Below are 14,845 nucleotides of genomic sequence, written 5' to 3' on the forward strand. Positions count from 1 at the left end.
AATTTTACGCAGTCTATCACACAGATTTTGAAACAGAAAACGGGTAAAACAATAAAAGTCCCGACTTAGCATCCAGCTAATGTCAGCCAACTCCGTTTGTCATAAGTGCTGGAAAAGCACACAGTGTAAACTCGACCACGATCACTTCCTGCTGCTCAATCTGGTCCAAACTCCTTAATCCTTCATTTATTATTCAACTGAACGCCTTGTAATGAATGATTTTGTAAGGATAAAATTATATTAGTTAATCTAAAAGTATTTCACTTGCTTCCACTGATCAGTTCTGTATCTAGCAGTTACATGGCAATCTGCAATGCGGTTATGAGACTCAGAGAACGATCCAATCATATGAGTTCAAAGACATAAAAAACAATATTAATTTGCTTACAACATAAGTGGGAGGGTTTGGGGCGCACAGTCCTGCGCCCCAAGACGGATCTTAACTAGCCAATTAGAGCTCAGCGTCAAGTCATGCTTTAACCACATTTACTGACCTACATACACGTTTGGGTGACACCCCAGACACACACACACAACAAACTCAGTTTTGATTTTTTTAATAAATGGTAACATGACTAACAGTAAAATATTACAACTAAATTATTTTATTTTGTATTAATTTGCATTATGTATTTAACTTTTTGATAACATGTTAAAGTAGCTTTCTTCTCTGACCAACTTTGGGGGGGGCACCCCCTATTGACCAGCCGCCACCGGTTTGGGCGTACATCCTGACTGTAAGGTCACAGTTGTTGTAGTGTTGATATTGCCCTGTCATACAGCTGTCTTTTGCATGCACAAGGTTTACATTAGGAGGAAACAATTGCGTTTGAGGCTCACAATATGTCATTACCATGAACAGAACTCGTATTATTCATCTATGCCCTAGATAAATACAGTTTTACATTTACCTTTAAGCATTGCCATATGCACAGAACCGTGCTGCTGTGTCTTACACTTTAAATGTAAATGTATACAATGTAATACCAAAATACTTTACAACTGTGATTTTGTTGTCTGGAAGCAGGGTCACATGATCTTCTGTTGACCAATCAGTCCATCACACTACTCAGAAACAAAACAGCTAAAAACCATATTTTGTGGCATATTTTCTTTATTTTGTGAACACTGATGAATGTACATTCTTTTATATTATTTATATTAATTCTAGTCAATTTGTTAATGTTAATAAATTGAATACATTTATGTTATGTTAATACATTTGATTTATGATAAAATATGACTGATCTGCACTCAACGATTTTGTGCATCCCCCTTAGCGATGTAAACATGTGAAACTTTCTGTTCCCGTTCAGTCCATATGTATAACTACAGGTAGATACTTCATTAGCAGCTGTTTGCATGGTCCATTCGAGGGGCAACCTTCCTATCTCTCCGGCTGCGTCCGAAACCCAAGGCAGCTCACTTGTTCCCTCGCTGCCTCATGAGGCCATGACTTTGGCGGCATGAAGGCAGCTCTTGGAAACACATTTGGACAGGCTGTATGGTAAATAATCACAAAGGGGTGGAATTGATACCTACCCTAATTGATAGGTGTGAGGCAAGTTGGAGCTAAACTCTGCAGGACACTGGACCTCCAGGACCGAGTCTGAGCACCCCTGCTCTTGAGAGTCTCAACAAGACCTCACCATTACTGTATTGTCTTTCCACTGGCATCATGCACTTTAGTAGTGCTTTACTCTGAAACAGCGACAGCGATCAGATATGATATCAGCTAGACAAAGATTGTGTAGATACACTAAAACATATGTAGCAGCAGTACGAGCATCTAAGAGATCTTCCTTTGCTGAACAGTATTGCATTTTTATAGTTTATTTTTTAGCGCAAATAGATATTTGCTTGCTTTTGTGTCTTTTGTTGCTGTGGAATCTGTCTATCACTGCTCTGGGAGGGTTTGTGTGTGTTTACGACTTGAACTCTTCACTGGATGAGTTAAAGAGGTCACATTCCAAGTATGGGTTACTGTACATTGGCCATTACTTCACTATCAGCCAAAAGTCCTGCTAATGTAGAGACTATGCACACCTAGAAAAAGTAACTTCTGAGTTAAAATGTTCAACTACAGTACTTGTTTTTAGTAAGAAAGAAAACTGTTGCTGCGTAATGATGTATTGAACACCTATATAAGTCTCTGTTCTTGTGTGCTGTTAATATCATATCAATACATTAATAATCAAAGAATCAACAAATTATTTACAATGGCATTTTAATATTTTAATTCATTAAAATGAGAATACATATATTTTATTATATTGCACACCTTACTTTATGTGTAGTGACACGTGAATTGAAAAATCTTTTGTACTTCACAAACCTAGACATTCTTATACAGTAGCATTAAATTAAAGAGATATGTCTAAAAAGATAATAAGGGCTAGTATGCACTACAGCAGTTTACTGTATACTTCACAGTAGGCACAGATATTAGAGGATGTGCAGTTAATGTTTCCTTATTGTCCCACAGTTGGCACTTCTAACCCTTATCATGTCAAACAGTCAACTGAAATTGTCATTTACATGCAGTTATGTTTCTACCGATTTCTTACCAGTAATACAGTAGGTGACCGTTTATTAGTGCAGTACATTCATAGTAAATTTCTGTGGGTTAGTGTAAAGCTACTGGTCCCTAAACAGTCAAAGGGACTGGTGTACTACATTTTAAAAACTAAGTAAAATAAAAAGTCAAGTAAATCTAAAAGTATAAAAATATGGCTCTATATTATAATGATGAATTGTGTAGATCTGTGGCTTTTTTATCTAACTTCCAGTCAGGGGCGTGCACCAATTTTTTTTAAGGGGGCACAGTGTGCACAGCTTACAGAAATGTGTTCATACACGGACAGCAAACGAAATATTATAGAGCTTTCAGTCTTTTCCATGGCTTTATTTTGAGCCTTCATGACAAAAACCTCCAAAATAAAAGTGTTGACTAACTTTCATATCAAATATTCAATCGGAATTATGACATATTGGCATCATATTTGTTAAATGACTTGTTTAATTGTGTCTATGCAGTTGTTAATGAAAATTAATGTAATTTTAAATCCATAAAGTTTATAAACAACGAAAATTACATAAGCTATAGCCACGTGATTGAGTTTAATGTTCAATAATGATTAAAAAAATGTTTAGATAAAAATTATATTAGAGGAACGGATATTTGCATTCAACTTTACCTCATATGTGAACATGTGTGATTCCGCGTTCCCGTGAATTCTGGCGAACTTTGGCGTTGTACCAAGAAGATGAATCTAGAAATCTCTACTAATATAACGTCAAGACTGTCACATTTTAAACCATACATTTTCTACACAGAGGAGGTTAACTGCACATTACCGTACTGGGGCTTGGAAACGTTTTAATTCCTCAGATAACAAAATGCAGCAGCAACAGCAAAGAGCTCGGTAGCGCGCTCAGACGTTGATGACGTCAGCGACTGCACTGAATGCAGCGCCTACCGCCAGAAGTAATGTAACACGATCAAAACCCTATCAAAACGGCAAAAATCTCCGAAAAGGTACAAGGATGCAGCAAAGAATTAATAATATTGTGCATATTAAACAGATTAAAAGACAAATAACAGATTAATGGACGCTGCTTTGATTTTGAGGCTCAAAAAACCAAGAAAAACCAAAAAAACAGTTTAAATGGGCATGATGCCTCTGCCTCCAGTGGTAACTCTCATTTGTTTAAGTCTTTCAGTTTTGTTTTTGTTTAAATGATTATTTGCAATATTCTTCATGCATAGGCAGAATTTTAAACAAATAAATTATATTTAGGCACATTTTCCCCTTTCTATCCAAAATCGGCTAATGCTAGATAGCGTTTTTTAATTTTCAAAGAATTGTGTACAGTATGCCTGCTCCAAAGAAAGATTTGAGCTGTGAGTTATGTTAAAGTTTAACATTTACTTTTTTGTGCATCTAGTGTCATTCAAAATCTTTATATGCAGCCATAATAAACCAGTTACAAAGTGCAGCTGTGTAAATAAATGCAACTATGGGTGTTGATTTAGTTTTTGTGACTTTACTGTGTTCACCTTTACTACCTGCTAAGCAATCTGTCACGCAAACAACACAGAACCTGTCCTTATTCAAAAAATTAACCCATAGGTTATTTGTGCAAGCAGCTTATGACAACCTATAGTTATGTGTTTAAAGTAATGCGCCCTCTAGCTTGCATAAAAATAATGACTGTCAGATTCATTTCAATCTTTGACATGTGATCTTAATCAATATTAAAGATATGATTAAATGATGACAGAATTAACATTTTAAGGTGAACTATCCTTTTAAAAATAAAAGTGCTCCAAAAGATTTTTGACTGTGATGCCATAAAAAACACAGGGTTTTCAAAGAACCATTCAGTCAAAGGATCTCTCGAAAAACTATTTCTTATTTTTTTTATAAAGTTTTCAAACTTTTTTACTACAAAGAAACTTTTGTTCAACAGAAAGTTTCTTTGCAAATCATACAGCCAATTGTTTTTTTCTATGGCATTGTGTAGTACCTTTATTTTCCATCTCTCTAGAAGATATATTGTAAGAGGAGAAAATAATTGTGGAAGTTATACACCTTATTTTAACCACTAAGTTTAGTTGCAAAGCATTTATTAATATGTGTTTTCTTTCCTTAAATGTCTTCTTAAAGCTGTCTACTTAAACAGATACTGCATCTTCACCCTGATTATCAAAGTATCCCTCAGCAGCTCTGAGAATATGATTGAAGGCATTCAATAGCAGGATGTCCATTTCAAGATCCAGCTTAACCTCCTGGCTGTAGTTCTTCACTGGGACAACAGCAGTCAGAGAAACTCCAATATTACCACACACCTCTTGCATCTGTCACAAGAAAATTTTGATTACTAGAAAGATTACAAGAATGTTACCCATGCAGTATTTTATAAAGGCAACATACTGCATAGTATAATCCCATAGTCAACCATTTAGCCATACCCTTCTATTCAATTTTTCAATTCAATTTTATTTATATAGCGCTTTTCACAAAAGTCAATTGTTTCAAAGCAGCTTTACATAAATAGAAGCAGTGAAAAGCACAGAAAAACGACAGATAGCACAACAAAATACATGATAGCATGAGCAGTTTAATTTGCTGCGGCTATGACTCAATATTATAATTGCACGTATTACTAAAGCAACGTATAGAAGAGGAAGCTAGGTAAAGCCCAAAAAGGCTGCCTCCCCGGGGTGAAAAACCCCCTAGGAGAAAAAAAAACCCCGGGCTTTTATCCGAGGAAAAATAAGTCCTAGGAGGGAAAAACCCTTGGGAGAACGGAAATGGAGATTTAGCGGAGATTAAGCGGTTCTGCCGGTGATCGTTGGTCAGGTATCAGCTGGGCATAACGTTGAAGGACAGCCAGTAGATCAGAGGTGTGCCGACTTTCACATCTACCGGAACTGGGTCTGTTTGTCTCGTCCTCGGGTCGAGGACGAGACAGGGAGAGAAAAACAAAATCGTATTAGCGTAGCGGCCGTTCATATGTATTGAAGTGTCACACAGTGATATGGTTTAACTCAGCTTAGTTCCAGACAGACTAAATATTGCGGCATAATTATGTTATCCACAGTTGAGGATTTAGCAAATTGGGGGCCCAATGCGAGGGTATATATGGTAAATAAGGGTCACCTTCCGATCTTTAAGAGAAAATGAAACCTGACGACCCGTTTGACTAAGGCCTAAAGCCCCACTGTCGTCGTTAATGCAGGTTCAGTGGCAAACGGGTCTATATTGTATACCATTTACAGGACCAGGAGAAAACGCCAAAAACATCGCAACCCGACCATACGTGTTAACCCGTTTGACTAAGGCCGGAAGCCCCACTGTCGTCGTTAATGCAGGTTCAGTGGCAAACGGGTCTGTATGGCATACTATTCATAAGACTTACAATAGCGCCAAAATCGCAACCCGACCATACGTGCCAACCCGTTTGACTAAGGCTGAGAGGCCCCACTGTCGTCGTTAATGCAGGTTCAGTGGCAAACGGGTCTGTATGGCATACTATTCACAAGACACACGAAAGCGCAAAAAACGCAACCCGACCATACATACCAACCCGTTTGACTAAGGCTGGAGGCCCCACTGTCGTCGTTAATGCAGGTTCAGTGGCAAACGGGTCTGTATGGCATACTATTCACAAGACACACGAAAGCGCAAAAAACGCAACCCGACCATACATACCAACCCGTTTGACTAAGGCTGGAGGCCCCACTGTCGTCTACATCAACTTCTGTTGATGTAGTGACTCTGGTAGACATTTTTCAGATCTGCTGTCACTAAGGGACAGAGGTGTCAAATCCATGTGCCAGGAGTAAAAGTCCTCCCCAGTATTTTGTTCCAATCACCTGGATTTGCTAATTAGCACAGTTTTTCAGCAGGAGGTGACCTCCTGGCTCGTTGATGTTTTAAGTCCTCAACCAAGCCTTCAAGGCAGCGCTGTCTGGAAGGCACCCTCCATGACCTGAGCGTTTCAGCCAATTACAGCACTGGTGCTAGATATTGAGCCTTCCACCAGCTTCTGGCAGTTTGAGCTCACCGTTGGTCAGGTGAGTAGCGCAGATATGGTAAGATAGGAATGTGACTGTATTTAAAATTCAACTCGAAATGTTTTGAGCGTTTAAGGGACGTGTTGCCATGTTTTCACGTGTCTGCGGCGCATTTTTTTCATGCTAGTTTCGCGTATTGGTTGCTCAATTGATTTTCCTAATTTCTTACCATTGTTGATTGGGGTTAGAACAACTTTCTGTTACATAAAATGACATCCTCACCTTACGGTTTAAAATTCTGACAAATAAACCAATGCTTAAAATGACATCTGCATTTATGCCAAACGCAACTTTATCCTTGCTTGAAAACAGTTTAAAAATCAGACAAAAACTCAAAATCTAAGCATCTAAAAACAATTGAGCAACCAATACGAGAAACTGGCACGAAAAAAAGTTGTGCCACAGACACATGAAAACACGGTAACACGTCCCTTAAATGCTTGAAACATTTCATGCTGAATTCAAATACAGTCACATTCCTATCTTACCATATCTGCACTACTCACCTGACCAACGGTGAGCTCAAACTGCAAGAAGCTGGCGGAAGGCTCGATATCTAGCACCAGTGCTGTGATTGGCTGAAACGCTCGGGGCATGGGGGGTGCCTTCCCAACCAGTTCCGTGGGATAGTCACGGAATTTTTTGTTCATTTTTCCGTGGCATTCTCACGGATCTCCTCAAATTTCCGTGGCCCTGACATGGACTTTCTTTTCCGTGGCATTCTCACGGATTGGTTACTCAACTGTTTTTTCCTATTTTCAAACCATTGTCGCTTCGGTTTAGGGTTAGATTTGGTGTTTGCGTTAGTATTTCACTTTAAGTATTGGTTTATACTATTTTTTTTGATGTATTCTTTTATATTTTCTAAACTTTAATCAATTGTCGCCTGGCGTTGGGGTTAGAGTTGGGTTTGGGTAGGGATGTCATTTTATGTAAATCTAACCCTAAACCGAAGTGACAATGGTAAGAAAATAGGACAAAACAGTTGAGAAACCAATCCGTGCGAATGCCACGGAAAAGAAAGTCCGTGGCAGGGCCACGGAAATATGAGGAGATCCGTGAGAATGTCACGGAAAAATGAGCAAAAAATTGCGTGACTATGCCACGGAAATTCGTGAGATCAGGTTGGCCTTCCAGACAGCGCTGCCTTGAAGGCTTCGTTGAGGGCTTAAAACACCAACGAGCCAGGAGGTCACCTCCTGCTGAAAAACTGTGCTAATTAGCAAATCCAGGTGATTAGAACAAAATCCTGGGGAGGACTTTTACTCCTGGCACATGGATTTGACACCTCTGCTAAGGGACAAGCCTCGTCCACCTTTGTCAACAGCACCAGCTGTGGGATACATGGAAGATGCTTGATCATGTTAAAGGAATAGTTAAAGGAAGATTTCTCCTATTATTTACTCATCCCATGTATGTGCTTTTGTTTCCCTGCTATAAAACATAAAACAGCTAGTCATCTAGGATGACATGAAGGTGAGAAAGTATGAGATAATTTTAATTTTAGGATAAACTTTTTCTTTAATTACCCAGCTAACAGAGAAAAGTTCTAAGAACGTTCCCTGAAAGTTCCCAACGTTCCAAAAAAACGTTCTGCCAACGTAAAAAGTGTCCAGTTTTCTTGACGTTTTTGAACGTTTTTGGGAACGTTGGGAACTTTCAGGGAACATTCTTAGAACTTTTCTCTGTTAAATGGGTTGTCAAGTATTTGTATTTTATCCGTTTTTTTCTTTGGAAAACATATTCCAAAGCATATTATCATAATTTTTACTCTATTACATTTCATAAATACAAGTTTTTGTTTTACATTTAATATTTAAGTACATTAACATACTTTACTCAAGTAAAAGTACACAATTTTAATGTAATAAGGTATTCAATAAATTTTTATATGCAATATTAAAAAATACAGTATGATTCTATGCTTTAGATAGAATGAAGTAAAAAAAAAATCCCAATACAAACACCCTAATGAAGCACAGATGCTTGGAAAATGTAACTAATGTAACTATGTATTGTCCACCTCTGCTATCAAGTCAAACTAAATTCAATTTAAGCTGATAATAGTCATTTTTACTGTCATTTTGTTGAACGTTTTCAGGGCGAGGGCGAGTTCAGGCGTGAAGTCAATGCACAATGCGTACTGTGCCTTTAAATGTATGTCTCGTTTTGACTCCTCCTTGAGACACAGGCAACAGTGAAACTAACATCAGGATCATCAGGTGATTTTCTTTATTTGAGGAAGGGAAGATTTGCATTACAAAGGTGAGAACTGAACTCCACGCAAAACTCTGAGATTAAATAAGACGACATTAATAAACATTTAAAACCGCTAAAGTAAAATATCTAATATCAGTTTGTATTAAATACTTTACACAACTGCATGTAAAATAATGGTTTTAGAGAAGTTTGCTGATTTGATGTTTGTTTGTGTTCAGTTTATTTGCAGGTATAAAATCTATTTTTTTTTGCTGCTGTCATGTCCTCTGGAAAGAGTCTCTCTGGAGAAAGTGAAACAAAGGCAATGAACAGGTGAAAGAGTTTTAAGAGTTTATCTTATATGTTTAGCAGAAGTAAGTGAACATGAAATAAACACAAACTTCAATCATCTGAGGGCTATTTCATAAAACTCGCTTGGAAAAGCGAGGATTAAAGTTACAAACTCGACTTGAATTAACCTAACAAAGAAGGCGAAGATAAAGCGGTTTCAAAAAAGGTAAATGAAGTTTACGCAATCCAACTAATTTGATCCAGATTTCCCTAGTCAAGATAATTGCGCGTGGACTTTGAGCAGCCCTAGAGGTCGAGGGTGAATCAAATCGATCAAAGATAAAGAGAAAGCGGTAATGTATGAAGACTTTACTACTTACTGCTGCAATAAACAAACCCATAAAATAGCTGGAAAGTCCTTATATGGATTAAATCATTTAATAGCCTATAGGGCCAGTTGTTCAAAGGTAAGCTGATCGGATTTTGTTTATCGGATTGGATCAAATCTTGAAAATGGGTTGTTCAAAAGGGAAAGAAGGAATCTGAAATCAGATTAGATCACAGAATCCAATACTAGTTCTAATCTGGATCAAACCTTCAGTTTGTGTTGTTCAAAACTTGTCAGTAGGATTTGGATAACTTTGATCCAAAAAAACTGGATTATCCTGATCCCAACAGGGGGTAGGATTTAAAGGTGGATTCCAGGAGGGAAATGTAGAAAAACTGTTCAAACTGGTCAAATAATACATTTGTTTCATTTTAGTGTATATACTTTTATTTATATTTTGCACTTGACTTGTGTAACCATTGTAACAGTGATAAAGTAAATATAGTAGACATAGGCTACCAATTAAGCTATTCAGTAAAGTAAAAACAATGAAATATGAAATAATCCCCGAAACAGATTTCAATAACAAACAAAAATAATATAATCAATTCATCACCGTATATTAATTTCAAAGAAACAATAATCAGAGATGAGCCTGTCAAAAATAATGTCTAACAATTGCATCCCTTACTATACGTCCACTCAGTCCCTCATTCTGACAGAATGCCAGAGGTTGGTCTGGTTATTCAAACGGCTCAGGTGCATCATAAACATCATCACAGGGAGGGACATTGCACCTGGTAGCGATGTTGTGCAGGACGATGCACGCTAGTATTATGTTGCATGCTCCCTGTGGTTCCACTCGCAAGTAGTTAAGGCATGCAAAGCGTCTCTTCATAACTCCATTTAAAAGCTCAATTGCAAATCTTGTTTTGCAATGAGCAGTGTTGATGAATACACAGATGTGGTTCTGGACATTATTGGAGGTGAAAACTATAAAGCTCTGCATCGGATTCAAGGTGTTGTAGGGGATGGTGAGCCTACGATTGTAAAGGAAAGTGAGCCAGTTCCTCTTAATGCAGACGAAACATTCATTCTGGATCTCAGCCCTACTGTATTATTGAAATACAACCTGGACCCTCACTGGTAGAGCCAGCAGTCACAGGAGCTCAGAAAAGACACTTGAAGCGTCCTTTGTGCGTCCACAATGTATTTGTTAATGTATATTGGTTTTTTTATTTTTGGTGACTCAGATGAGGGTTCATAAAAGAAATTATAAATGGATGTTTATGTTATTTTTGTGTTTTGTCTCAAAATTAAAAACTCTTACAGTTATCCCATATTGGTTCTTCTACCTGTTCTTCACATAGCTGGTAGCACATGTTGTGATATGTTGTCCCATTTAGAGCACAGGTAATCTGGATTTGGTAATCCTGAAAACTGTGTATCTGTATCAGGGTGATCCAATCCAATGTTGCTTTGAAAAACCGGCATAAAAAGTAAGACGGATTACCTGATCCTGAATAGGAAAAAATGTGGGGCCTCATTTATAAAGCGTGCGTACGCACAGATTTGATCGTAAAGTTTGCGTACGCAAAAATCCACGGCAAAGTGCATATTTATAAAAGCTGTCTTTGACGTGGAAAAGTGCTTAGCGCCACGTCAGGGTCTGAGCAGACGTACGCACTTTTGCTTGTCTGATTGCTGCAGGTTTTTGGAAATATAAGCCAATCTTGCTGCTTGAAATTTGGTTTAAACATTGAGAAGCGCTCTTTTATATGTCTGTTACATTAATTAGGCATCGTTTAAAGGCGGAGATCTGAAACTGCACGGCTGCGCACAAGTTCAAGTTCATTTGCGATTTATAGATTTGAAAGGGGTACGCGCATTTTTTGCGCGTACGTTCGGTTTATGAATCACACGTACGCATTTTTGATAAATGATCGTAAGATCAAATGTAGGATGGTTTTTACGCAGCATTTTATAAATGAGGCCCGTGATTTCCAAATCCGGATCATTTTGATCCAGATTAAACTTTTTGAACAACTGGCCCCATAGTGATCAATGCTCTAAACAGCACCCCAGCTAACAGAAAAAAGTTCTAAGAACGTTCCCTGAAAGTTCCCAAGGTTCCCAAAAACGTTCTGCCAACGAAAAAAGTGTCCAGTTTTCTTGACGTTCTGAGAACGTTTTTGTGTTGTCTGAACGTTAGAGTAATGTTACATTTTACCATTTTTATACGTTATGACAATGTCATGTTTTAATGTTCACACAATGTTTAAAACAACAACTGTTTATTTTATTGACTTGTTTGATTTGTATGTAAATGATAGAGAAACATTGCATTTTAATATTTTAAAACTGTTATAAAACACACTGAAAAAAAATATTCATTCGGTTTACTTAAAGGGGACATATTATGAGATTTTTTTAAAGATGAAAACTAAGTCTAAAATAGGTCTGAGCAAAAGTGTGCCGTTTTGGGTGTGTCATTTAAAATGCAAATGAGCGGATGAAGTGCAACCACTGATCACAATGATGGTGGTTTGTTGCAATTGAAACTCAATTGTGCTGTGAATTAGTTTATCTCTCTCTTTCTCTCCATACTAAATGGTTGTGCTGTGGTTGGATAGTGCAGATAAAGGGGGCGGTATTACCTTATTATGACATCACAATAAGGGCCAAATTACAATGACCTATTTTTCACATGCTTGCAGAAAATGGTTTACCAAAACTAAGTTATTGGGTTGATCTTTTTAATATTTTCTAGGTTGATAGAAGCACTGGGGACACAATTATAGCACTTAAACATGGAAAAAGTCAGATTTTCATAATATGTCCCCTTTAATTTTTTTAAGATAAGTGGTTTAATCAATTTATTTAAGATACATTTAAACAAAAGTTTTTTATTTTATTTGACTAATTTTCTGTTTAAATGTAGCTTAAATAAATTGATTGCAACCACTTACCTTAAAAAAAAAAATTAAGAGTAAATTGAATGAATCATTTTTTTCAGTGCATTATTTCTGAATGTTCAGTAAAACATTGCTGTAGAAAACACAATTCACTTATTAGGTTTAGATGTTGATGTTTTGTTTCATTTTAAGTCACCATTATTGTGATTAGTGTTTGTTTTAGTTGGACTCTTGACCCTTGACTTTTGTTTGCTAGCTTTTTTCCTGATTGTATTAACTTTGTGTTAATACACTACATTTGTTATGAACATGTAAAGTTAATGGTTTAGTTCTGTGGTCGTTGATACAAAATGGCAAAGATCATCACCTAATTAAATAATCAAAAGTTTATTTTCTGCCGATAATGTAAATGAGATCCAACACTTTCAGTTTCTTAGAAACATTTGACAAAAAATATCCGCTGTACAGTTGGGACGCACAAACATCAAGAATCAGAGTATGAATCTCATCCATGGTGACAAATAAATGAAACACTTCATGCTGCAATGCATGCTGGGTATCACAAATTACAAATCTCATTCAGGACTCCCAGCATGCACTGCAGCATGGATAAATAATGATTTTTTTTTACAATTTTATTTGTCACCATGGTTGAGATTCATACTCTGATTCTTTATGTTTGTGCGTCCCAATAATACAACAGATATTTTTGTCCAAAGTTTCTAAAACTCCTTAATGACAAACTGCTGTGAAAGTGCTGGATCTCATTTACATCATTGACAGAAAATAAACTTTTGATTAGTAAATTAATTAGGTAATGATCTTTATTAGCCTGGTTAGCCAGACCTACATCAAGATGTAAGGTCTGGCAACTCTTCACACAAACGGCTCAATGCAAGGGGCGGGATATAAGGTTGTCCCTCAAAATGCCTCTGCACGCAATAGGATAGCGCTATGACGGATCAGAGCAACGAAGAAGGTGACGTAGTTACCGTAACCACTCGGCAAAACTCCAAACACATCTTTCTTGCTTAAAAAGGACTTCAGTAGGGTTTATTTGCTCTTCTCTCAAAGAAAAACATAAGTCTAAGTCCTCCAGAGTCGCGGCCAAAGCCGCTTCAAAAGATAGCTGTTCGCCAGCAGCAGCAGCAGCCATTCTCTGTTTTCAAGTAGGAACCGTTGCAGCTCTGTCGTCATCATGTTAAGCCCGCCCCACAGACGCTACACACGATGTGATTGGCCTGACCAAATTTTGGTTTTTGGACCGGTTAAGTGTATTGTGAGTGCCTAGACTAAACCCTGGCAGCAAATATATTTTGCGGCCGCTAGGGTGCGTCTAGATTTCTAGGCTAGATCTTTATCATTATGTACCAACTACCACATAATTACACTATTAACTTTACATGTTTATAACAAATGTGGTGTAATAACACAAAGTTAACATAACCAGATAAAAAAACTAGCAAGCAAAAAGCCAAGTGAAAAGAGTCCAACTAAAACAAACACTAATCACAATAATGGTGACTTAAAATTAAACAAAACATCAACATCTAAACCTAATAAGTGCATTGTGTTTTCTACAGCAATATATTTACTGAACATTCAGAAATAATGCTTTATAAAATAATAAAATGCAATGTTTCTCTATCATTTACATAACAGTCAAACAAGTCAATATAATAAACAGTTGTTGTTTTAAACATTGTGTGAACATTAAAACATGAAATTGGCATAACGTTTCAAAATGGTAAAATGTAACATTCCTCTAACGTTGAGACAACACAAAAACGTTCTTAGAACGTCAAGAAAACTGGACACTTTTTCCGTTGGCAGAACGTTTTTGGGAACCTTGGGAACTTTCAGGGAACGTTCTTAGAACTTTTTTCTGTTAGCTGGGACATTCAGCGATTCAGTCCCTGTCAATGCTCATGTTGCTCTATTTTGCTTCTACTTTTTTTTATATACTGTACTTTTTAAATATAACACAGATCTTAACTTTTAAAAGACAACATGTAGGTTACTATGTAACCTATATAATAAATATTTAGCAGATGAATGATTTTAATACATTTAACTTTAAATGTAACTTAAATTTAAAGATTTTTTATTCGGGGGTACATTTCAAAAGCTGCAACTTGAGTGGGAAAAAAAGTAACAGGTGAAAATAAATATATTGTTCATAAAAAGTGTAGTTGATTTAAGCATAATATGCTAGAAGTGTCTAATCTCATAATGTTAGCTGCCAAAGATGTTGACTGGCAGTGAGGAGAGCACTGACATCTATCAGCAGCACAGCTTTACTCCTGCAGATGAACTGTTGTTCTAATCTTGAAATAAAAAAATAGGGTCACTGAGAGCATGGTGGGTGGACAGCATCTGCATTTCTGAATTTACAGTAGTACAAGGAATGATTGTGTAAAATAATATGTAACACATATTCTTGACCAATCATTATTACTCAAAACATTTTTGATGGCAAATTATGTGTGCGTTATAGCCACAAGTCTATCATGTTAAACCCTGTATGAG

General features: G+C 36.9%; 1 protein-coding gene across 15 annotated transcripts in view; it reads left to right on the forward strand.

The window, feature by feature from the left end:
• The window catches only part of LOC135767353 (NLR family CARD domain-containing protein 3-like), a 205,292-nt gene that overhangs the window by 100,025 nt on the left and 90,422 nt on the right, over positions 1-14,845 (forward strand). For all 15 annotated transcript variants that reach the window (XM_065276999.1, XM_065277003.1, XM_065277000.1 and 12 more), the window contains exon 2: positions 9,020-9,115. In XM_065276999.1, coding sequence (XP_065133071.1) covers positions 9,063-9,115 — 53 coding nt within the window. In that variant the 5' untranslated portion in view covers positions 9,020-9,062. The remainder of the gene's footprint in view (positions 1-9,019; positions 9,116-14,845) is intronic.

Source organism: Paramisgurnus dabryanus, chromosome 6, assembly GCF_030506205.2.
Source record: "Paramisgurnus dabryanus chromosome 6, PD_genome_1.1, whole genome shotgun sequence".
Taxonomy (NCBI): domain Eukaryota; kingdom Metazoa; phylum Chordata; class Actinopteri; order Cypriniformes; family Cobitidae; genus Paramisgurnus; species Paramisgurnus dabryanus.